Source organism: Benincasa hispida, chromosome 6 (assembly GCF_027475165.1).
Source record: "Benincasa hispida cultivar pf3 chromosome 6, pf3_genome.v1.1, whole genome shotgun sequence".
NCBI classification, from domain to species: Eukaryota; Viridiplantae; Streptophyta; class Magnoliopsida; order Cucurbitales; family Cucurbitaceae; genus Benincasa; species Benincasa hispida.
The window spans coordinates 46,116,220-46,140,328 of NC_143483.1; the positions used below are offsets into that span (position 1 = coordinate 46,116,220).

At 32.7% G+C, this 24,109-nt stretch overlaps 2 protein-coding genes across 2 annotated transcripts; one reads left to right on the forward strand and one right to left on the reverse strand.

Annotated features, from left to right (window-relative positions):
• Positions 1–11,843: 11,843 nt before the first annotated feature.
• Positions 11,844–15,840, forward strand: LOC120069947 (serine/threonine-protein phosphatase PP1). The gene is made up of 4 exons (XM_039021789.2): positions 11,844–13,049; positions 13,826–14,385; positions 14,815–15,006; positions 15,130–15,840. The coding sequence occupies exons 1-4, from the start codon at positions 12,863–12,865 to the stop codon at positions 15,151–15,153; spliced, it is 963 nt and encodes a 320-aa protein (XP_038877717.1). The 5' UTR covers positions 11,844–12,862; the 3' UTR covers positions 15,154–15,840.
• Positions 15,841–16,908: 1,068 nt separating this feature from the next.
• Positions 16,909–20,070, reverse strand: LOC120069948 (folate receptor family protein). The gene is made up of 4 exons (XM_039021790.2): positions 19,912–20,070; positions 18,835–19,190; positions 17,409–17,728; positions 16,909–17,081 (listed from the first exon to the last, which is right to left on the reverse strand). The coding sequence occupies exons 1-4, from the start codon at positions 19,991–19,993 to the stop codon at positions 16,955–16,957; spliced, it is 885 nt and encodes a 294-aa protein (XP_038877718.1). The 5' UTR covers positions 19,994–20,070; the 3' UTR covers positions 16,909–16,954.
• Positions 20,071–24,109: the final 4,039 nt, after the last annotated feature.

The following is a 24,109-nucleotide window of genomic DNA, read 5'->3' on the forward strand; positions in this document are numbered from 1 at the left end:
CACATCAACTTGCCATGGCTCGTTCGGCCGCATCGATCCATAGGCACTTGGCATGGGCACTGGCGTCGACGCATGGTCGCTTGGTATGGACGCTGGGCATTGATGCATGCCACCTCCAGCACCTGCCTTGCCCCGCGTCCTAGCTTACCCCATGCACCCTCGTATGCTCGCGTGCCTTTGCGTCAGTGCACGCCCTTACGTCAACTACTCATGCGTGTAAGCCTACAGCCGTTGCCCACGCACCTTTTGCGTCCAACGATCAGCGCAACTTAGAGCCAGCTCACATGTGCTGTTCATAGTTAAAGCATTTGTTTCACTTGGCCACCTTTTGATCCTCTCCATTTCCACACAACCTCTAAAATAATACTTACCATTTTTTCTTACCATTAACGCATAAAACAATATTTACCATTTTTTCTTGATCCAATACATATTTCTTTAACATTTTACTACTTAGAATTTTTTTTTTCCTTCTCTTAGTAACCCACTACCCTGGATTTAGAATTAGGGGCTTACATTTTCCACCCCCCTTAAATATAATTTCATCCTCAAAATTAAACGAATCTTATTTACAACAAAATTTTTATTAATTGATTTGCTTAATACAGTTTTATTACATAACATCTTCTATCCTAGTCCTCTAGAATTTTCTCTTTCCTTTTTCCCTCATCTGGTAAATCTTCCTCCCTAGCTTGAGCTAACCTATATAATTGTCCCAACGTCATTTTTCATGTTTCCTCTTTTCTTCCTCCAACAATCCGTCCTCCCTCGGCAGTTGTTGGTTTCATTCCCGAGTTGTTTGGCGGCGGTTTATTTCCAGCATCCATCCATCAACTGGGGATATTCTCGTTTAAAGTGTCCCGGGTTACCACACTTAAAACATGTATGCGATCATTCTTGGGTTTGTTCCAACATTTTTCCCAGTGATATTTATTACAAATCGGGCATCTCGGTTTTGATTTACACTCGCCATTGACTCCCGTATCTGGCTTTCTCGTTCGAGGTCTGCTTTAGTATTTGTGATTCCTCTTCTCTTCCATACATTTCTATTTTCTATTATGGGAGTAAAATTTCTTGTTTCTTCCTTCCGCCACCTACTCATGGACGAGCCCCCTTCTGGTCTTAGTTCTTCTGCCGTTAAACTTTTTTCTACTCTCATTGCGGCTTCTACTAGTTTTGAAAATTCTCCCACTCCACGGTTCCTGTGACAGGAGTTCGAATCTGTTGTCTTAATCCTGATTCAAACCTCCGACAACGCTCATTTTCATCCACAATTATGTTTAAAGCATACTTGGATAGCTCAATATACTTTAATTGATACTCTATTACAGTCATGTTTCCCTGCATGAGCTGTAGGAACTCATCTTGTTTCATATCTCGGAACGATCAAGGATAAAATCTCTCAAAAAATGCTTCTCGAAATTCTTCCCAACACATTTCTTCTTGGTCCCCTCTTCTATTCTTCAATAATTTCCACCAATCTTCAACATGTTTTTTGTAGTAAGAATGTTCATGGACTCACCTTTCTATTTTTCAGGGTATCTCATTACCCCAAAACATTTTTCTAACTGATTCATCCAGACTTCTGCATCTGCAGGGTCTTTTGTTCCTTCAAAGTTTGTGGATCCTAACGATTTCAATCGTTCTATCCCATATTTTTTCTCGTGATCAGGTTGTATATCCCCAAAATCTCTTGGAGTCTTTGGGTGAATTTATCCATTTATTCTTCTTCCCTTGTCTTTTCTCTCGGATGACTTGAGGCACTTTCACTTTCATTTCCAGAGGGTTGCCCAGTTCTATGTTTCCCACTTCTCAGCATTTTATCTACAACCAATCACATATAAATTAAACATACATTATCAACAAAACATACTACCTTTATTTATATACACAGTTTATAAACCTATTTACATCACTAGCTAACTTTAGTCTTCACAGTTTTCTATCTACTTCTTGTCGTGTAGATATAGTTTTTCAAAGTTAATTCGCATTTGCTCGTCTCTCCATGGGCATCTTTCCTGCACATGGCCAATTTCTTTACAGAAAATACAAAACTTGTAAGATTCTACATTGTTGGATTTAAGTGTAGGTTGTTCCTCGAATTCTATTACTATTTGCCGAAGAATATACTTTTTAGCCACTCGTGCCCATTCTTGATCTACTGTCAATTCTGGTAATACATTGTTGCTTTCGGAGCTTGAGCCTTCAGCCATCTCCCGCTGGAATTGCTCCTGGATTTCTCTTGTTCTCTTCTGAAAAACATAACAATTTTTACAAATATGGTCGTACCTACCACATCCGTAACAGGTTCTGGTCCCCATCAAACATGGACCGCTATGATTCTTACCACATCTTGGACATCCCTTATTATTTCAGGATTCCACTAAGTTTGTATTAGTCAAGGTAGTAGGGTGTTCGATATTATTATTCACGCTATGTTCAGACATCTCAAGGATTTCCCTTGAGTTAGCGCCGCGGTTTTCTTCTCGCGTCCAGGAGTCGTTCCACCACCAAGTCTGCTTGCTTGGATCCATTTCCTACAGTGGACATTATTTAGACTATTATCAATTTTTTTTTTTTATTCCCTTTTTCCTTTCCTCGAAATTTCCTATGTCCACTTATTGTCCTTTACTTCTTTTCCTAACCCTACCCAATCTTTTGTTATTCATTTCATATTTTCCTAATGTACATCATTATATCTATCTTTTTTAGGTTCTGACCTAGACCAGTTTCTGGTACTACCCGGCTTCCATACCCTAGGTAAGCCTTTTTCCCGACACCGCTTTGGCTTTAACTTACCCCGTTTTCCTTTTTTCTTTTCACTAGTTTCAATTTATACTTATGCTAGACTCAACTTCCCAGGTTTTACGTAAACTTTAGCTCTGATACCAAATTGTCACACTCCCTCCCTAACCTTAACCCAAGATTTAGAAGAGAGCATGAAGACATACCAATATAACTTTAAAACAATATTTTTAATTTAACATTTACCCTTTATCTATTAGAAACCTTAACATGTCTACAATAACCACACCAATTTTATACATGTAGTCAAATTTTTCTATACTCTTCTATTACATAATCCGAGCCATGCCTTGAAAGATTACCAAGTCCTGGTGTTTGGTGGTTGAAAGACTCTTTCCTGATCGCCCTGCTTCGCAACCTTGGGGGGGGGGGGGGGGGGGGTGGGGGAGATAGAAGAAAAACATTTGGAAAAGTATGAGCTAATAAGCCCAGTGAGTGGTGCCTTTTAAAATAACAATAGCTTTAATTATAAAAAAAACATATTTTTGGGAAATCAATCATATAATCAACAATTTCATTATAATCTATGCATGCTCACATGTAATCTTGATCAAGCATTTTCCTCTAACCACATGCTATACTTGGCATATGATAACAATAATAATAACTTTTCATGGAAAATTTTCAATATCCCGTTTTCCCGCCTATGTGCACATCGACAACTATTTTCCGCTAGCTATGCTTAGGTAACTTAACTATATTTCCCGCCGGTCATCACCGACTATCATTTTCCGTCGATCGAAGCCGACTATATTTTCCCACCAAATACCCTTTTAAGCATGCTAACTATATATTTCGGGCATAATCTTAGTTTCCATAGTAATTATACAGACAATATCATGGCAAGCATAGTAACATTACAATCATGCATCTTGTACATACTTATGCATTTATACATACAACAATGCATAAATCTTAATAACCACTCACCGTTTGCAAGATTTTCTACTGGAACTTACTTTGAGAGTATTTCCCTGAGATTTCCTCCATTTCAATGAAAATTCCCAATTAATATTGTTATATCACTAAATAATGTTAAAATAGTCAAAATACCTCTTTATACTAAAAGCACCAGCTTACCTTACTCAAGATTTAGTCAAAACCTCAAAAGAAGCCCTTAAGAGTTTATTTTAACCGTGGTGTGGGCAAGGATGCTAGCAAGCAGCTGAGGCGTCCGGCCTTGTGCAGAAGGCGTGCGTGCTGCGTTACACGGTTGGCCGTAGCATTGGGTTGGCGCGCGCTGTGTTGCACGGATGGACGCAGCGTCATGGTCGACGCGTTGGACTGATGCTGTGTTGCACGGTTGGCCACAGTGTTACGATGGATGCGTTGGGCTGGGCAAGCTTATGAGTCCGTGCGAGTCTCCAAGTTTATCGATGCAACTGTGACTCCTTCGAACTCTAATTATTTTGGCAGCCTGAGTTTCTAAGCTAAATACTCTAAATAAACTCTTAAAACTGAGATTTTGGAAATGGCATGAATAGATTGTTCACGTCCGACCCTTCTATTTATAGCTTCCCTGAGCTCTCCCCCTTGTGACACCTCAACCTACAAGTGTCTCCTCTTTTAGCTGCCAACACAAAATCCCTTCCAGCAATGCTTTGAGTTGTAATAACCTTAATTTGCTAGCAAAATTATTTACTTTGCATGAAATCTCCATCTTCCACTTCCTGCTTAAATTGATAAGAGTCACTTTTACATGAAATATTCTTCCTCCACCTCATTTACTCAGTGCCTAAGAATGTTTATCTATAATAATTAATATGCCCATGGACGCATCACTTGAATGGTGCCTCCTCGCAACCTTTGATCATCGCATCCTTCGCCTCCGTCACACAACTTTTCTTTTGTCCATGCGTCCATCCATCTACTACTATCACATAGTGTGGCTCTAACCATCGCATATTCTTGGTCGTCCTCTATCAAGCAATAGGTCCATGCCATCAACGCCTAGCCTTGTCATATGCTATAGCTTTTCCGTGCATCATAGACGCATGCCTTCGACCATCGACGCATACTTCCATTGCCGCAAGCCCCTTCGCCACACGCCTTGGTCCGTATTGACGCATAAGTGATTGGCCGCATCAACTTACCATGGCTCGTTCGGTCATTCGATGCATAGGCGCTTGGCATGGGCGCTGGCATCGACGCATGTCCGCTTAGCATGGGCGCTGGGCATCGACGCATGCCACCCTTCAGCGCCTACCTTGCCCCGAGTCCTAGCTTACCCCGTGCACCTTCGCATGCCCGCGTGCCTTTGCGTCAGTGCACGCCCATGCTGGGCATCGACGCATGCCACCCTCACGCGTGCAAGCCTACGGCCGCTTCCCACGTACCCCTTGCGTTCAACAATCAACGCAACTCTAAGCCAACCCACATGTGTTGTCCATAGTTAAAACATTTGTTTCACTTGGCCACCTTTTGATCCTCTCTATTTCTACACAACCTCTAGAAACATAGCACTAACACATAAACAATACTTACCATTTTGTCTTGATCCAATACATATTTCTTTTAGTAATATTTCTTTAATATTTTACTACTTAGATTTTTTTTTCCCCTTCTCTTAGTAACCCACTACCCTGGATTTAAAATTAGGGTCTTACAGGAAAGACAGATTGTGTACACGACTGGGCAAGTAGGAGAAGTCGGAGACCTATCGCATAGGTTGATGCCCAATCGTTTAGATAAAGCTGTGCGATCATCTAGCAAAAGCTATGCGATTGTTTAGCTCTATCATTAAGCTCGGTCAATTCTACATGATCGTTTACCTTGGGCCAGTGATCGTCTAACAAAGTTGTGCGATCGTTTAGTAAACATTGGACGATCGTTTACCTAGCCCAACCGTCATTTATAAATCTGTATTTACTTGACGACTTCCGTGAGTTTCTTTTCGCCGGAGAGAAAACTCAAAACTTTTCAAACTTTGCAAAAAACTTTTTTTTTTTCAAAATAGGAAACCGATTTCCTTTTAAAACCTCACGGTTACCATGATCAATAACCATCTACTACATTTGGTTATTTAAAAGAAAAAATATTAATTATCTAATAACTAATATTGCCCTAGCTTGTGTAGTCAAAATTTTTATTAAATTTAATATATTTAAAAGTGTAGAGACTTTTTTCAAACTATTCATGAAAAATCAATGACTAAATTGATCAATTTGAAATATGAGGGACCAAATGCACCTATACTTCAAAACTCATGGACTAAAAATGTATTTTTTTTCCCTATATTTTTCATGCACTTGATCTCAATTATGAGGATTTTCTAAAATGTATATTTTAAAATATAACCTAACAAATGTATAGGTTAGGAATTGAAGTTTTAACGTATAAAATAAGTTATTAATGCAATAAATCTTTTACGTACGACATAAGAAATTACATTAAAAAGTTTATTAGACACAACATTTACCAAACTTATACTTCAATATTATTTTTAGGAAAAGGAAATTGAGAAGAAAAATTCAGTTAATCACTTGTATTTGGTATTGTGCAACAATTTAGTTGACATCTTTAAAAAATTATAGGAAAATAATAATTATTATATTATTTAAAAGAAGCAGACATTCCTTACAAAAAAATGTCAATGGAAATGTTGATAGAAATTTAACTGTATGGAATAATAAATAATAAATAATAAATATATATTTTTAAAAAGTCCATTACTTTTTTTCTCTTTTTGGCAAATTGGAAAACCGCCTATTTTGAATAGTTCCTTCCTTTAATGAAGATGATATGCCCAATTAGAAACAACTAACGAATCAACATTTTAATTATATTACAAAAAATTCATGGAACTCGAAAAAGTAAGCAACCAAAGGTTACTAATTTGAATATTATATAAATAAGTAACATTTTATTATTTTTAAAAAATGGTAGTATATTTATTTACTATTTTTTAGTTTTTAATTTTTTAAATTTTGATTTAAAAAATATACATCAACATCTACATTTTATATATTTTTGCAAAAGATCTTGATATTTTTATTCGGATCGACATTGTAAATCTTGAAATAGACACAAATCCACTTTTTTTTTCTTTTGACCTTAGAAGATTATAAATCTCACTCATATCTTTCCTTTTCATTTTTCATTTTTAATTGGAAGAATCTTCCAATAAGAATCAAGTATCAATAAAGATTTACTTTTTAAAACCTTTCAATTAATTAATTAAAAGAGTACATGGCTAAGCTATTGTTTATGATCTTTATTTTATTTTATTTTTATTGACAGCCTAAATCCCAAATAGCTAAGATATCATAACATTTTTTTTAAAAAAATAGAGGTTGAACACTAACTATCAAAGGTTGCTATGCTTAAAAATGAATAAAAAAATTTACATGACCTTTTATAGTCCACACAATCACTATAATACTTCTTATTATTATTTTGAATTTGTTTGATAACGTTTCTGTTTCCTGTTTTCTGTTTCTATTTCTCATTTTTTAAGAAACTAATGTATTTGATAATCATTCATGTTTCTTGTTCCCAAAATTTGATAAACGTTCCTAAAAGTAGGACCAAAATTGAGGAACTATAAAAATAGTTTCGTCGGTTCCGTTTCTATTTTATTTAAAGTTGTTCCTATAATAGGCTCATTGGTGTGGAAGCATATTCAATTCACTTCTCAACTACATAGTCTTGGGATCAAATCTTATATGAAGCCTTTTTTTTTAAAATTATTTTTCTCTTTTTATAATTCCGTTTTATCTATATTTTTTTATATTTCTTTTATTTATATTTACTCTCTTCTTTATTTCTTTTATGTTTCCCTTTTCTCTATACTTTTTTATATTTCTTTTATAATTGTTTATTTTCTTCTTTATTTCTTTTATATTTCCTTTTTTTTATATTTATTTTTTTTTATATTTTTTTATATTTTCTTTTTCTCTAATTTTTATATTTCTTTTATAATTATTTATTTATTTTATTTATTATTTTTTAATATCTATATTTTAATCTAATTTTGAATTTTGAATTTTCAAATATTTAGGTTTATATATTATTTTGATTTTCAAATTTCAAAATTTCACTAGCGTTATTTTCAAATATAGGAAAATAAATCAAAATATATACAAACATAGCAAATTAAATTTTGAATTTTTGAATTTTTAATATTTAGATTTATATATTATTTTTATTTTTAAATTTCAAATTTTCAATAAGGTTGTTTTTAAATATAAGAAAATGAACCAAGATATTTACAAATATATCAAATTTAATTTTGAATTTTGAATTTTTAAATATTTAGATATATATTATTTTAATTTTCAAATTTCAAATTTTCAATAGGATTGTTTACAGATATAGGAAAATAAACCAAAATATTTACAAATATAGCAAAATTTCACCGTCTATCACAATCTATCGTAAATAGACTGTGATATTTTGCAATTATTTATAAATATTTTCAATAGTTTTGTCATTTAAAATAATTTTCCTTTTCAATATATATATATAAATATTATTTAAATTTTAAATTTTAAATTTTGCAAAATGCATTTTATATATTTTTGAAATTTTTTTGACACACGAAACCACTTATAATTTTATAATAATATAAATTTTGTTCACTAAGATCTTTCTTTAGGTTCCTTTTAATATTTTTACAACCACGACATTTACATAATAATATAATTGTTACATCATTAAAAATGTAAAACAAATGACTTGAATAAGAAATAATATTGTAAATTAAAATTTAGCAACATATGAATGATAGAAACAATTGTATTATCAATATTAATTTTACATTGGGACTTATGTGTATTCCGTATTTTAAATATTTTATAACTATTTTTTGTACTTTAATTCATGCTATATATCTTTTTATTTTATATAATTAGATTATATTTAAACTATAAAATATGAAAAAAAAATGTAAGAAAAAAAAATACAAGAAACGAGAAACAAGAAATAGTTATCAAACGAGTTTCTATTCTTGTTTCTTTTTTCCAAGAAACATGAAACAAAAATAGTTATCAAACGTATTCCTGTTTCTTGTTCTCAAAAGAGGAAACAAGAAATAAGAAACAGGAAATCGAAAATGAGAATGTTATCGAACGGGCCTATGTGACCACAAAGTGACATGTTCCTTAGTCGATAAAAATAAAATCTAAGATATATTTATTGTTGTATGTTGTCTAGCCAAAGTACTTTGCAAATAAAGTATCCCACTTTCGGTTTCTTCTTTCTTTATTTCTTTCTTTCTTTTTTTTACAATATATGGGATGGGAGAATCGAACCTTTAATCTCAAAGTTGAGGTATAAATTTTATACCAGTTAAGCTATACTCTTATTGATATTATTCGAACTTACATACCACTAAGATACTGCGATATATAATATGGTTGGTTGTCATATTTAATTCCCCTATTCTAAATCATAGTTAGGAACTTAGGGAAGTTCTAATTTGATAATGGTCCAACACACTATCAAAAGTCTCAAACCATTGCCTTCTTGCATTAAGTTCTCATTAACTTTTCATTATGATAGTGGTCCCTTTAACCTTACAAATACTCTAGATTTTTTATGCAATAAATAAATCAACACATCAACATTGACGTAAATTTTCACATAACACATCATTATTAGGGTAAAACTACCTCTTTGGTCCCTAAGTTTCGGATCTAGTTTTTATTTGGTCCTTAAATTTCAAAATGTTACAAGTCTTCAACTTTTGAATTTGATTATTAGTCCATAGGTTTCAAAATGTAACAATTTTATCCTTGAGGGTTGAGTTTTGTTTCAATTTAGTCCTTAAATTTCAAGATTTATACTTTTAATCTCAAATTTTCACTAAATACTCACTTTTCGTTTTTATTGTTAATCTCTATTAATTAATTTAAAGAAAATTATAATTAATTAAGTTTTACTATTTTTTCATCCCTATTAAATTAAATTTTAAATTTTTACTTTATAATTATTTTAAATTTGATAAAATTACAACATTTTAAAATTTATGAGACTAAATTATAATTAAACTCAAATTTAAAAATTAAAAATGGATAACATTTTAAAGCTTAAAGACTAAAGAAAAGTTAGATCAAACTAACAAATCAACAAGATATTTTTCTCCATAATTAAAATATTTTTATGGATAAAAAGTTAGTGAAATATAATGTTTAGGATGAGAACAAGGACATGATTAAATTCAAAGTTGAGATAAAGAATACCTTTTTTGTTGTTCCCTCTAATAAATAAATTAGAATGGATAATTTTATTTATTTATATTCCTTGTCCTATTCCCATTTTAGTGGAGATATGGCTATTTTTCATTTGAGATAGAATCAAAGGAAAATAGAATGTTCCCTTTATCTATTTATATTAAAATATGAGTATTGAATGCCATTGCTCTTGATTCCATTCTTTGTGTTATAATGTAAAAATGATTGAAGTTTTTTTTTTTAAATAAAAAAAATGATTGAAGTTAATTGGTGGTTTATTGGATATTGAATAAGGGTTTTGGATTAATGTGTAAAGAAAGAAGAATGTCAAAATATAGGAAACAAACTTCTTTTGTAAAGAAGAATAATACAATTCTTTATTATTTTTTTTAAACATGATATACATATAATCTTAAGGTAGATCATAATAATCATCCACAAAGTTCTAATTATATACAATAAATTTTAAATCAAACTTTACCTACATAAATATATTTTAAATCACAGTTTAATCACATAAATATTTTCCAAATTACACTTTAAACATATAATACACTCAAAATCAAATCTTAAACTTCAAAAGGCTCACTAATAAAGTTCTAGTTCTACAATAATAAGCTACAAAATCAAACTTTAATCACATAAATAACCATCACAATCATACTTTGAACACACACTAAACTAAAAATCACACTTTCATCCAACAAAAAGCTCTAAATCAAACTTAAATCACACAAATAAACTCTAGATAACACAAATATTTCTCAATAACAAAGTTTAAGCTAAGAAAATGTAATGAAAAATTTTACATAGGATTAATAAAAAAATAATTCAAACTCCAACGATGTTCTCTAAACAAAAAGGAAACAAAAAAACTTAAAAATGAGAGAAAACTCCAAACAAAATAAAACAAACAAGTTGAAATTGAAGAAATACCTTAAAATACAAAACCTAAAAGAAGATTAAAATTAAAATGTACGCACCTTTCTGAAAATTGAAAGAACCACCTCCCTCCCTCACTTGTGAAAATGGAAGAATCTCCCATCTCCATGTTAAAACGGAAGAACTTGCACCCTTAAACTATCAAACTCAGTCTCTATATGCCTTTTGTTAAAAAAGAAAACCTAAAATAGAGTTTAAAGATGATGAACGGTGGAAGGGTGGAATGAAAACTCTTTTGCCACACATTTTTTGAGTTTTTAAGTTTGCGACGATTGAAAAGATAATTCGTCCCAAATTGTAACAAAAATAAAAAAAACAATCACAAGATTTAAGCGACGAAAATGCAATTCGTCATACGAATTGTAACCAATTGATATTTCATCGAAAAATTGTGACTAAGTTAGACTACACATATGGCTAATTATAGACCAAAACAAATGTAACCAAAATTTAATAATTTTCATAAAGAACAATATATTACAGATTAAGAAATATGAGTTTGAAGTTAATTACTTCCCAAAGGATAAAGATAAACGTCTAATCGCAAAATTTCCTTCCATATCAAATCTCAGTTATATTTTAAAAAAGCACAAATAAAATATTTTTTGGGTTAAATTATACAAAATGTTCGTGAAATTCGGCCTTCATTTCAAGAATATCTAAGGTCAATATTACCCAATTTTTTCATAAATATTTTAAAACAATGAAATTCTAAACTTTATAATTTTGAATAGAAATTGAGAACTCAAATAATGCGACATTCACCATCAACCATTTAAATTGCCGTTCGAAATTATAAAGAATTTGTACTTCATGGGCATTTTTGAAACTTTCATGAAAATTCTAGTAATATTGCAACTTTTAAAAGTTTAGGAATATTTTTGAAACATATATTTATTTTTATATTTGAATCTTTCATTTTCTATTCAAGTAGTCTATTTTATAACCGTTGCCTAATATTGAGGTTGGTAAAAAGAAATAATCATCTTAGTTACTATGATTATAAAAATAAACATTTTTTAATAACTTCAAATTATAAATTTTCAATCAACTTAACTTTTATGTCAAGATTTATACAAGAGGAAGAGGCCAAATTATGACCAATCTCCCTGTCAAGTTCTCCTTTTTCATTTTCAATTAAGATTCATCATCAGTTTGAATCTTTCCAAAAAAAGAAATTTAATTTATTTATACAAAATCATTGGATTGGTATGAACTATGAACAATTGAACATCTATTCCTTAGAGGAAATTCATGTAGTTTTGAAATAATAATAATAATAATAATGGAAACCAATTCAGAACAGAGCACATCCATTCATGATTGTCCATCAAATTCCCAAATCTTCTTACATGCGCCATTTTGCTATCCTACGCGGGTCAGCTCTCATTTGAAGACTTCAACCTGAAAAACAAATGTAAGATAGCAAGATATTCCTCATCTCTCAATACCGAATACCGATCCATCTTCAGAGCTTGATTCTCTCAAATTTGTCTGTAAATATCTCTCTCTCATGGGGGTTTTCTTCCTTTTCCCTCCCGAGATTTTGTGAATCAGAATCATTACGTGTAATTTGTTGCTTGGCTTCTTTGTGTTGACCTATTTTTTAAACTCTTTCCTGTTCTTCTATCTGAAAACTTGTTGTAGGGTTTTGGTTTTTCTTCGTTTTGTTGTGTGAATTCATTGTATATCGACTTTGATTTGATTCTCTACCTCTTTTCAAGAGTTGGGTGTTTACTTTTCTCCAGTTTGGAACATACCCTTTTGATCTCTCTTCAACTTGAAACAGTCAAGACTGATTTTCCCTATTTTGAAGAGCTAAGTTCCTTTTCAAAACAGGTTAGTTGAGCCATTAGGGAAAGTTCTAGGGCAGAGAAGTTGATATTTTGGTGTGAATCTTGGAGGAAACTGTGTTGTAGAAGAAGAAGAAGAATTAGAGGAGGATGATGACAATGGAAGGAATTGAAAAGGGGGTTTTGGATGATATAATTAGAAGGTTGTTGGAAGGGAGAGGGGGCAAACAAGTCCAGCTTTCAGAGGCTGAAATTCGCCATCTCTGTGTCAACGCCAGGCAAATTTTCCTCTCTCAACCAAATCTCTTACGCCTTAGTGCTCCTATTCGCATCTGTGGTCAGTATTGATTCTCTCTCTCTTCTTTTGCTTCTTTTTCATCTGTGGATCGTAATGTTTTCTACTGCTGTTTTTGGATAATCTTAGCAAATTCTATGGTTAATTGTTGTTTAAATGTTTGGTTTGGAGTTTTGATAAGCTCGAGCTTGTGAAGCTGAGAGTTGGGAAATCTGGAAATGTGTAGCTTGAAGATAGTATATTAGACTTAAGTTCATGGTATGCTATTTGTAAAGGATAGTGTGTAGTTTGGTGGGTTTTAAACGTTTGGTGTAGGAGTTGGTAGAATCGACAAACTTGTAATTTAGATGAAGAAACCTATGTGCTTTGTGGGCTTGGTTTTATTAGAGTCAAAGGAGTTGGTAGGCTTGATCTATGTTTGGTTTGAGCTTTAGAGTTAATGTACGGTTCAGTGTGGCTTGCAATGCTTCGGCTATGGAGTTAGTAGAATTAGCAAAGATGTAGTTTGGATGAGTAAATTCACATATCGTATGTAGGCACAATTTTGTTACCAAAGCTATATAAACCCGACCTGCAAGATAAACATGAAACATTCCCTTAGGGTATTTGCCAGTGTGAATCTAAATGAATCGAGCTCTTGTGCGGCCCTGAATGCTGGACTTTTGATACAACTTTCTTCTTTTGGTTTGATAAGCTTTCTTTCATAAATCAGGTTATGAGCTTGAAATGATAAATAAAAGACATCCAATTATGTTGAATTATAACCTTATTTCATATGCTGACTCTTGTTAAATCTGGGATCTGCTGGCTTCTTCCAGGTGATATACATGGTCAATACAAAGATCTTCTTAGACTATTTGAATATGGTGGGTACCCTCCTTCTGCAAATTATCTCTTTCTTGGCGATTATGTAGACCGAGGGAAGCAAAGTTTGGAAACAATATGTTTACTTTTGGCGTATAAAATAAGACACCCAAATAAAGTATTTCTCTTGAGGGGGAACCACGAAGATGCGAAGATCAACCGAATCTATGGTTTCTATGATGAATGTAAAAGGAGGTTTAATGTTAGGCTTTGGAAAATATTTACCGATTGTTTCAACTGCATGCCTGTGGCTGCACTTATTGATGATAAGATCCTTTGTATGCATGGAGGACTATCTCCAGATTTGAAAAGTTTGGATCAGATTACACAACTTCCAAGGCCGATCGAGATTCCTGACAATGGTCTTCTCTGTGATCTGCTTTGGTCTGATCCTGATCCTAGTATTCAGGGATGGGCAGACAGTGATCGAGGCGTTTCTTGTACATTTGGACCAGATCGAGTAGCTGACTTCTTAGATAAGAATGACCTTGATCTCATTTGTCGTGGTCATCAGGTAAACATGTTTTTTCATGAAGTTTAATACTAATTCTATATGAAATGTTGCCTTGTCTTTTCGAGTTGTTTTATGTATGCTTTTTGTTGACGTTTATAGAGATTGTCAATCTGCACATGTCGAGGAATATTTCCATCTTTAATTTTGTAATCACCGCACCACTATGAAAATTGCTATTGCGATCGAACAACTAGGGTGTATATATTTGGATTTTCACTATTTATTTCTTTGGCATACCTCGAAATTGTCTATGATTCAAATACAGAAGTCAATTTGATAGTCTTGTATAATACTCTTGGATTTTGTTGCATCGATGGGAATAATCAAATGGTTTCAAACATTTCTGTTCTCAAATGTTTGCTTTGTAGGTAGTTCTTTGTTCTTATCCAGCTGTTTAGATTTTTGAGTTATTTTCATTTTATTACACAGGTGGTGGAAGATGGATATGAATTCTTTGCCAAAAGAAGGTTGGTCACCATATTTTCTGCTCCAAACTACGGTGGAGAGTTTGATAATGCAGGTGCTCTATTGAGTGTCGATGAATCTCTTGTTTGTTCTTTTGAGATATTGAAACCCGAACAAAAAGCATCAGGCAGCAGTTCGGGAGTAATACTTAAGAAGGTATGATACCGAACCGGCGAACGTCTTCATCTGACATTTTAGTTTCAATTTCGGTCAAGCATTGCCAAATCAGGCGTATTAAGACTGTTGTGTTGAAAATTTTCTCCATCTTTTCTTGAGCAGCCTCCCAAAATAGGAAGATCTTGATTACTTTGAGGAGTGTTCCTTTTAGATACTTGGAAGATGAAAATCAAGCTCGAGTTGTTTTGGAGACGACGGAGTTTTTCGTGCCCTGTACTTCATAGTTTTCAAGCTTGTAATGACCATGCCGGATGTCTGTCGATTGAAGCTGTAAAAATTCGAGTATGTCCTTGTCCCGGTAGCCGAACAGGTGGTAGATTCCAGTGGTCTCCAATGGCTTGGCTAATTGGAGTGCAGAAGTTGTGTAAAGATGGAAGGCAATGATTCAGAGTTCTTTTGAAATGATTTGAAAGAGATTGCTTCTTCCATGGTGATTATAAGTGATTGAGTGAATTTCTAATGTTATAATACCCTCTTGAAATCTCTCCTTTTCTTCTTTCAATTTGATCAACTTCCACCTGTGACATTGTTTTTGGTTGAAAGTTTAGGACCAAAACCATAATTTTAAAGAATTGAAAAATATTTATATGGTATATAAGATAATATAAAGAATAAGGTTAAAACAAAAAACACTTTTGATGTGTAATTTAGTTCTTGTGTCATTGATAAAATGTTCTTAGTTTGCTTGAGAATTATTTACACAACAGTTTTGCTCTCTGAATATTATGGATATAAAAAAGACTTTACTTGGGGTGATTTTCTTTGTTTAATAAACAAAGGTTAATCTCCCTTTTAAATTTAGAGTAAAAAAAAGTCGAACTTTAAGCTTGATTTTGTACATACAATTTTCAGTGTAATAGGTCTGAAAAATGTATTAGATCTGTAAATTTTAAGAAGTGTAAATTAACCTTTAATTTTATATCTAATAGATTTTTTAATTTCAAATTTTGAAACTATTAAGTTCTCGACCTATTTAATATTTTTTAAAAAAGAAATGTATAAACATACTAAACACAAAATTAAAAATTTTAAAATTCAAAAGATTCAATTTTACATCCATCAGATCAATTAAATTTTAAAAAGTTTGAATATGACAATCCTATTACTACTGAACCCAAAACTGAAATTGATAGATCAAGTAAACATTTTCTTTTAATTTTTTTTCAAAGACCTACCAAATAGATAAACTTGAAGTTCTTTGACTAAACTTGTATTTAACCTAAAATGAATAAAACAACAATAATTTATTGAACAAACCGAAAAAATATTTAAGAATTTTCATCAAAACTCTTAACACAAACTTTGTGATTGGGTGGAGGATCATTTTCACTACATCAGTGAAGCTATATCTCACCGTAGAAAGCTCAACCCAATCTCCAATGAACAGGAAGGGGAAGAAAACAATCAAATAAATATGAAAACTAAGTTACAGAATTTACCAAGTTAATGAAGCTGCTGCTTCATCAGTTCAGTACACATCAGCAAACTGTTATTCTCACCAAAAATCCTTCTATGGGTAAAAATCCTTCTCTACAAAAAGATAAAAACTGAATATGGCTGATTTTGACAAGAGATTTATCTTAATTACACAATTCAACAGAAATATTATCACAATTTCCAGTCCTTCCTTCCTACAATTGTACAGCTACATAACTCACTTTTTATCTTCTCTCTTTCATTGAAATGGAAAAGCAACCATGGCTGCTACTTTTCAAGCATCAGAACTTGTTGAAGAACAGAGTTTTTTTTTTTTTTTTTTTTTTTTTGCTTCTGCAAAATAGTGAACTTCAACTAATGCAAGTGAGAGAAGAGTACGACGAAGAGGCGGAGTGAAAAAAGCATTAAGCGGTCAGATAGTTAATAGAAAATAGGTAGTTTTACCTCACAAATTGGCCTAACAAAACGTCTTTAGATGTAAAGGTGTCAGTCATCTTCTGCTTCCTTTCCTGATTCCTTGAGTACCAATTGAATTTTGACTCATAGTTGCTTCAATTTTCTTCGTTGCTCGTTGAATAGCGGCATATTTCTGGCGCTGGCTATGACTTTGCCTTTTGCTGCATTATAGACAGTATACGAATAGAACAGATGTAACAATTAAAAAAAAAAAACATTTTGAATCTTCAACATCAAGCACTAACATGGTCTTAACATTTAATTCGATTGAGTAATTATATGAATTATTTGAACTAAGGACATAAGACGTTATTTTTATATTTCTAACTACATTTTGAGTTTTACTCATTGCATTACCGGTTCTCATCTTATAGAAGGTAAAACCTAAAGCATAGCCATCGACAAACTTATAAGAATGAAGGACTAAAATTTTGTTCAAGTCTTTGAAGATAAAAGACCATGTAATGTAAATGTTTAGCTTCCCCAACCTTGCAAACAGAAGCCCTGCTGAAAGTACCATGGACCCGATCAGCCACGAAACCCGTTCATGAAAACTCATTTCTTTCACCCATTGCTGGAAATCCTCCAACAAACCCATGTAACCCGTTCTTTGGGAGGACACTACCGATGGTGAAGTCTTCCACGAATTAGCAATGGAGTCTAGTCTGGCTTTACTACCATAGCAAGAGGTTTCTTCATTAGAGATCTTAACTGAAAAACCTGCAGCGCTGCAGAGCTCCGTGCCATTTGAGACCCATTCAGAAGCCCTGCCACACACAAAGTCATTCACTCCACATGGTGCTAGAACCTGAACCATAAAATCTAATCAGGAAATATATTTAATCTTGCATTGCGGCTAAGGTTCAAGTCTATGATTTTACTTCTCATTATGCTGGTAAAAAGAAAATCGTGCAAGTAGGAAAATGGAAGAAATAAACTGATAAAAATTTAATGAAGTTCCAATCATATTATAATGTGAAAATAACAACAAAAATAACCTAGAAAGCCCACATAAAAATTTAAGATCTGGGCTAAAGGATTATTTTATGCCTCAATTTTGAACATTGTGTTTATTTAATTCTTGAAGTTAATACTGTTATTGAAATACTAATATGGCATGCCCATCATATAAACTTTGCCCTGACTTGGAATGATGGGCTCTAAGAAGCATGGATACTTTAGTTTGGCTAATGTGTCTGTGTCTGACACATGTTGGATACTTGGACAATTCGATACTTGTTGAACATGTATTGGACACTTTGTAGCATCAATAGATATGTGTTGGATACTAGTTGTACAAAGTTAATATTAATCCAACATTTGTTAAACACATATAGTACACTTGTTAAGCATATACTAAATAGGCACATAATAATATTGAACAAAATAATAAATTTTGAGCAAACTCATTCTTTAAGCATATAAATTCACAGACTTGTTAACTTTGAATTTTCATACTGTATACAAATGATATATATTTTTAAAAAAGTATATTTTGATAAGTGTCTCCTAGTCATGTCAGTGTTTTAGACTTGGAAGAAATGATGTGTCACCGTGCCTGTTTCATGTTGTATCCATGGATCAAATCTTTATCCATGCTTCTTAGGATGTGCTATATAACTAAATAGGCTGATGGTATGTCATGTTAATGCTTTGTTGATGGCCTTCATAGCAAATACTAAATAGAAGCATAATCCAAAATTTATAACTAAACCAAAGTTTTACTAGTAATTAGACGCTATTTTTCTTTTTCCTTCTAAAATGGGTGTCAAGATCTATGTGCTATGAAGACAATCGGCTTTAGAAACCTCATATGGTTAAAATTTTCGCAGTAGGTCAAACTCCAATCCTGTTTAGGATGCATAATCAGCCAAAAAAATTAAAAGAATCATCAGGTCACTACCATCTGCTCACCTGCGTTTTAGCATCAACAGAAAAGTAAGCACCAGAGCATGCTTTGAAGACTCTGTCGCAGAAAGAGGCACATATTAGGGGAGGTCCGGGTTGAACGCCAACTTGTGGATCACATATTGAGCACTCCAGAAGTTCCCATAATTGCAAGCAATCTTGGTTGGCTTCCCCTGTTGAAGCTAGCTTCCTAATAGAAAGCAAAGCCGGGTGTGTTTGGGCTACACCACAGCAAGTCCTCTTTCGAAAGACTCGACAAAGTGTCAAATCTTGTGCTTTGCTAACCTTTTTTGGAGGTTTTCCTTCCAGTGAGAAGGGTGGGAAACGACCACCTTGCGAAATACAGACATCATTCGATTCACCTACAAGAAAAACACAATTTTGTAAAACAAGTCCTATTTGCAACAAAATAAATAAATAAAGAGGTAGATTAGTATTCCTCACGATCCATACTTTGATTAGCAATGTGAAACGTGATACAAGTCATTCCCTAAATAAAGTTGAAAAAAGCAATGAAGAATACTACATAGCTATGTCTACCTTACATATAAACCAAATTACAAATACGCATGGAAATACAGCATTGAACAATAGATTCTTAATTCAATAAGATGAAAGAATCTACTTATTCAACTTATAAATGAGGCAGATATAACGTCAAAGTTCATCCAAACTTAACCAAGTCAACCTATAGGATCACAAGAAAGAAGAAACTGCCACAAATTTGTGTGTTATATAAGAAAAGAAAATTCTCTACTCATCGAGTAATACTCATTGATAGATGGCTGATTCCAGATATTCAGAATAACAACCATTTCACCATATATGAAACAAAAGAGTTAACAAATTGGAAAGAACATCATCTAATTTTCCGAAAATTACACAAAGGAAGTATCCAAAAAATCTCTAGATGAAAACCCAGCAGCAATCTCTGGAAATCAGGCACGATCACCAAATATATTTCAATTTGACACAATCAGAAATCATTTAGTAATGAATCTAACATGAACACAAGAATCATATAGAAATTATGTTGCAGAACAGTCAAAGAAGGAAATCAAGGAAGAAAGAGAATCAGTTTACCAGATGATGAGGAAAGCAACAGATTGAAATTTAGCAGCATGAATAAGTGACAAATATTTATATTCTTTGTCCTTTCCGCCATTTTTGAAGTCCTTCGGTGCAAATTACAGTTCGCAGAGAAACGAAGAAAGAAGAAGACGATGCCTGGATTTGTAGAGGGGCGGATTTTTTGGTGCTGATGGATACTCCCCACCAAGAGTCCATTTCTGTCCATTGGGCCTAGGCCCAATTAAGAATATTTGGGCTTAATTGGTTTCAGGCCCATGAGATTTGGGTTTCTAATGTTTTTTTTCCCTTTGAGATAATGGTTTTTTTTAATGTTAATGGGCCTTAATCTTATTAGTAAATTATTATTATTATTATTATTATTATTATTATTCTTTTATTGGGTAGGGGAACCGAGCCTCTGATTTTAAGGATAGTTGTGCAAATACTATGTCTGTTGACCTATGCTTATATTGGCAAATTATCTATTTACATATTTAATAAATTGGGTAATTGGAATTGGTAGCACTTTTAGGCTAATAATTTAAAATGTGTTATATCGACCAATAACCTTCGAGAGCTTATCTAAATTTTTTTATATTTGCAAATTCTATTGTATTGCGCTATATCGATTAATACTTTGGGTTCGAATTGTTCTATTTGCAACTGCCCCTAATTTGAATACAATTCGACTGATTAAGGTATGATATCTTCAATAAAAAGATCAAAATTTAAATTTCTACCCTACATAATGATCAACTTAAAAAAAATCCTAATATTTTTTTTTATTATTAAATTACAAGTTTAGTTTTTTGAGTTTCATATTCCAGTCAAATACGTCTCTAAGGAGCGAAGACTTTCGATTGTATCTATACATTGTCTAATCGACATAAATATTTGATATTATACACGTACTTTTAAGTTTATGTCTAGATTTATTAACTTTGAAGTTTGTTGACATGTCAAAGATGTATTGAAAGAAGACTAAAATTTCATACATCAACTAAATACAATCTAAAATTTAACAACTTATTAGATGTTTCTAAAACTTAAAGGAATTTTTACACAAAATAAAAGTTTGGAGAAAACTTGTTATTTGAACTAAAACTTTTTAATTGTTTTTTTTTTTTAATATTTTAAAAAACTTCCTGTCAGATTTTGAGAAAATCAATCGGCTATTAAAGTCAGAGGCATAGAGCATCGAAAATGAGATTTAATTTGAAATTCATATTTTCAACTGAGTTTGAAAAAATAAAATATAAAAGTGAAATATATAAAATACCAAAATTCGGATCAATTATTAAATTTTTATATAGGAATCCAACTCTGACTCTAACGGCTAACCAATCTTCCTGTATTTATGAGGCGTGGGTTAGTTTTATAACGGAAGATAGGGACTTCCTGACATTTTCTCCAACAATCCATAGGAGATCTTTGGACCGTTAGATTAAATGAAACGGTCGCCTCACCAATACTCCAAAGTTTTGGTTCATCCTTTTGGATTTATAATTACTCCAACTTGAATCTTAAGGAATCGACCAAAGCAATCAGCTAAACGGACCTTAGTTGATCCCTTTAGAATCGTCGTGTTACCACTAGAAGCATAACCCCATATTTCTTCATAATTATAAGGTATATAGTAGTCATTATACTATCATTTTAAAAAATAGCAAAAGACGAGATTCTTTTACATTATAGCAAAATGCATGAATGTCATGTGAGTCCAATTTTCTGAAATTCTAAAATACCTTCACCATCTCTTTTAATTGCAGTCTAATTAATTTGATATCTTTATTAAGGAGACTTTCAACCGACTTTCAATGTCGACTAGGATCATTATTTCGGATAATTTTTCATAAATATCGCGATTTAATAGTTTTTTTGAATTTTTGAATCATGTAAATCAACTAATTTCAAATCTTGTTTTAAAATTTAAAATATCATATTATATTAAGTATCCTAACTAAGATTTGTTATTTTTATTATACTTTCTATTAATCTTAATCAAGATTCATGGACTTTAAATTGTTTTGAAATCCTTTTGTTTCAAAGAAAAAAAATATTAGAATATTTGCGTGGGCAGTCTTTGTGGGCTGTTCGAAGTGAGGTTAGGAGGTCTTAGTGCTTGAGGGTTATCTTGCGAAATTCAAGCATTTGGTTCGTTTAATGGTTGGCGATGGTCGGTCTTGTTTTGTTTGGTGGGATCCTTGGCTGCCGGGGGTGCGATTTTGGATTCATATGGGTCTACGGTGGTTTATGATGTAAGGAGTAGTTTGGAGGTGCGGTTGTTGGAATTCATGGATGGTGAGAGGGGTTGGAGTTGGCCTACAATGTCTTGGGAGTTTCTTGAGATATGGGGTCTTATTTAGGCAGTGGGGCCCGAGGGGAAAGATTATTGGGTGTGGGTGTCGGATGTGAGTGATCGATTTTCTATCGTTAGTGCGTGGGAAAGTTTGCATCCTTATCGTCCTAGGGTGCCTTGGGCTGGTATTTTGTGGGCGGGCGTGGTTAACTGTGAGGACAAGTTGGATACACGAGATTGGTTGAGGAGTTGGGGTGTTGTCATAGAAGGAAGTTTGGAGTCGCGAGATCATTTATTTTTTGAGTGTGGGTTTAGGAGAGAGGTGTGATCTGGTGTGTTGCGTCAGTTGGGCTCGTCACATTGGGTGGCGGGTTAGGATGTGGAGTTAGTTAGTTGTGTTGGATGGAGTCGGGTAAAGGGGTGCGTAGTAAGTTATTCCGTATTTTCTGGTGTGCTTCCATATGCTACATTTGACAAGAACATAATCGGCGATGACATGGAAGTAGACCGAGGTCGGTGTCAGGTCTGGTTCACCTTATGGTCTCTACGGTTCGTGCTCGTGCTACTTCCTAGCGGGTTGATCTTCGTGGTCTTATATAGTGGATTTACGGATGTTTTTCTTGTTGTACTTCCCGTTGTTCTTTGTTTTGCTGTTGTCCCTTGTTTGTGGGTTTTTTGTTTCTTTTCTCTAGCTTTCTCTCTAGTGGTCTGCAAGTTTTTTTTTTGTTAGTTTTGTTCTGATCTTATTTTGTAGGCTTTGTTTTGGGTTTTGTTACCCTGTCTTCGCTTGTGTTTTGATGTTTTGATACCTTGATCCCGGGCTGTGGTATCCCCCTTGTTGTTGTATAATAATATCACCTATTCTAAAAAAGAATATTAGAATAAAACACATATCCCTAGCTTTCTTCATCCTCTGTATTGAACATTTTCTTATTATGGTTGTTCAACGATTAAGAGTTTTATTCAATGGTAGGTGGGATGAAAATAACTACTATTATGACTTCTGATTTATTGAAATTTTTGTTGCTTCGAACACATCATTTTCAATTTTCATTATTGTCTCTTCTTTCCAAAGTGATTCCTATCGAGCCATTATGAAAAGATAAGCCAAGCATATGGACGGTTTGATATTAACTGGTTTGCCTTAGGGGTCTTAAACCCACCTTGACAAATTTGATGAAGGAAGGATATACCATCGTCGAATATTGTTTGTTTCTTTTCTGTTCATGAGATCTCTACAATTGATATCAACACCACACCATAATTGGTTAGTAATTTCAATTGATGACTTTTAATTAGGATTTTCATCTTCATGAATATAATTATTTAGATAAAGTTTTTATCAATCCAGTCCTTGCTTTATAAACTGATATTTCAGGTCTAGAACATGAAAAAAATATTATTAAGTTTGGGTAAGTTCAAAAGCGATTTTTAATTGTAGTGTATTTATTTTTAAGTTTAGTGTATTTGTTGAGCATATGTATTTGTTGGTCACGTAAATATCTCATCGGAAGTATCCCAAAAAACTTTCAAAAGACCTTTTATGACTACAAAACCATCGTCCAAAGTGTAACTAATTTTTTCCTTTGCATGTTTCTATAATCATACATCTTTATTTTCTCTTAAATTATCTCCCCTATTTTAAATCATCGAATCATATTATTATTTTTTTAAATATCAAAACTAATCTATTTTTTTTTCAAATCTCATTCTATTTATTTGTTTTGATTTGTTTAGTCTTTTTTCAACTTATTTTATGTTTTTTGCATTTTGATTTTTTAATTAGTTTGAAATATTTAGAGTGAAGAAAGATCAACCAATCACAATTAAAATAGTAGAATGGAGGAAATTATGGTTACGATGATGGATTCAGATACCGTGATTTTATTCACGACTACACCATTGTTAGGA

Coding starts and splice junctions, on each gene's coding strand:
- LOC120069947 (XM_039021789.2), top strand. CDS start 12,863: ATGATGACAATGGAAGGAATTGAAAAGGGGGTTTTGGATGATATAATT. Junction 14,386..14,814: donor TCATTTGTCGTGGTCATCAG/GTAAACATGTTT, acceptor TTTATTACACAG/GTGGTGGAAGATGGATATGA. Junction 15,007..15,129: donor CGGGAGTAATACTTAAGAAG/GTATGATACCGA, acceptor TTTCTTGAGCAG/CCTCCCAAAATAGGAAGATC.
- LOC120069948 (XM_039021790.2), bottom strand. CDS start 19,993: ATGGCGGAAAGGACAAAGAATATAAATATTTGTCACTTATTCATGCTG. Junction 19,191..19,911: donor GTTGCTTTCCTCATCATCTG/GTAAACTGATTC, acceptor TTTTTCTTGTAG/GTGAATCGAATGATGTCTGT. Junction 17,729..18,834: donor CTGTTGATGCTAAAACGCAG/GTGAGCAGATGG, acceptor TTTATGGTTCAG/GTTCTAGCACCATGTGGAGT.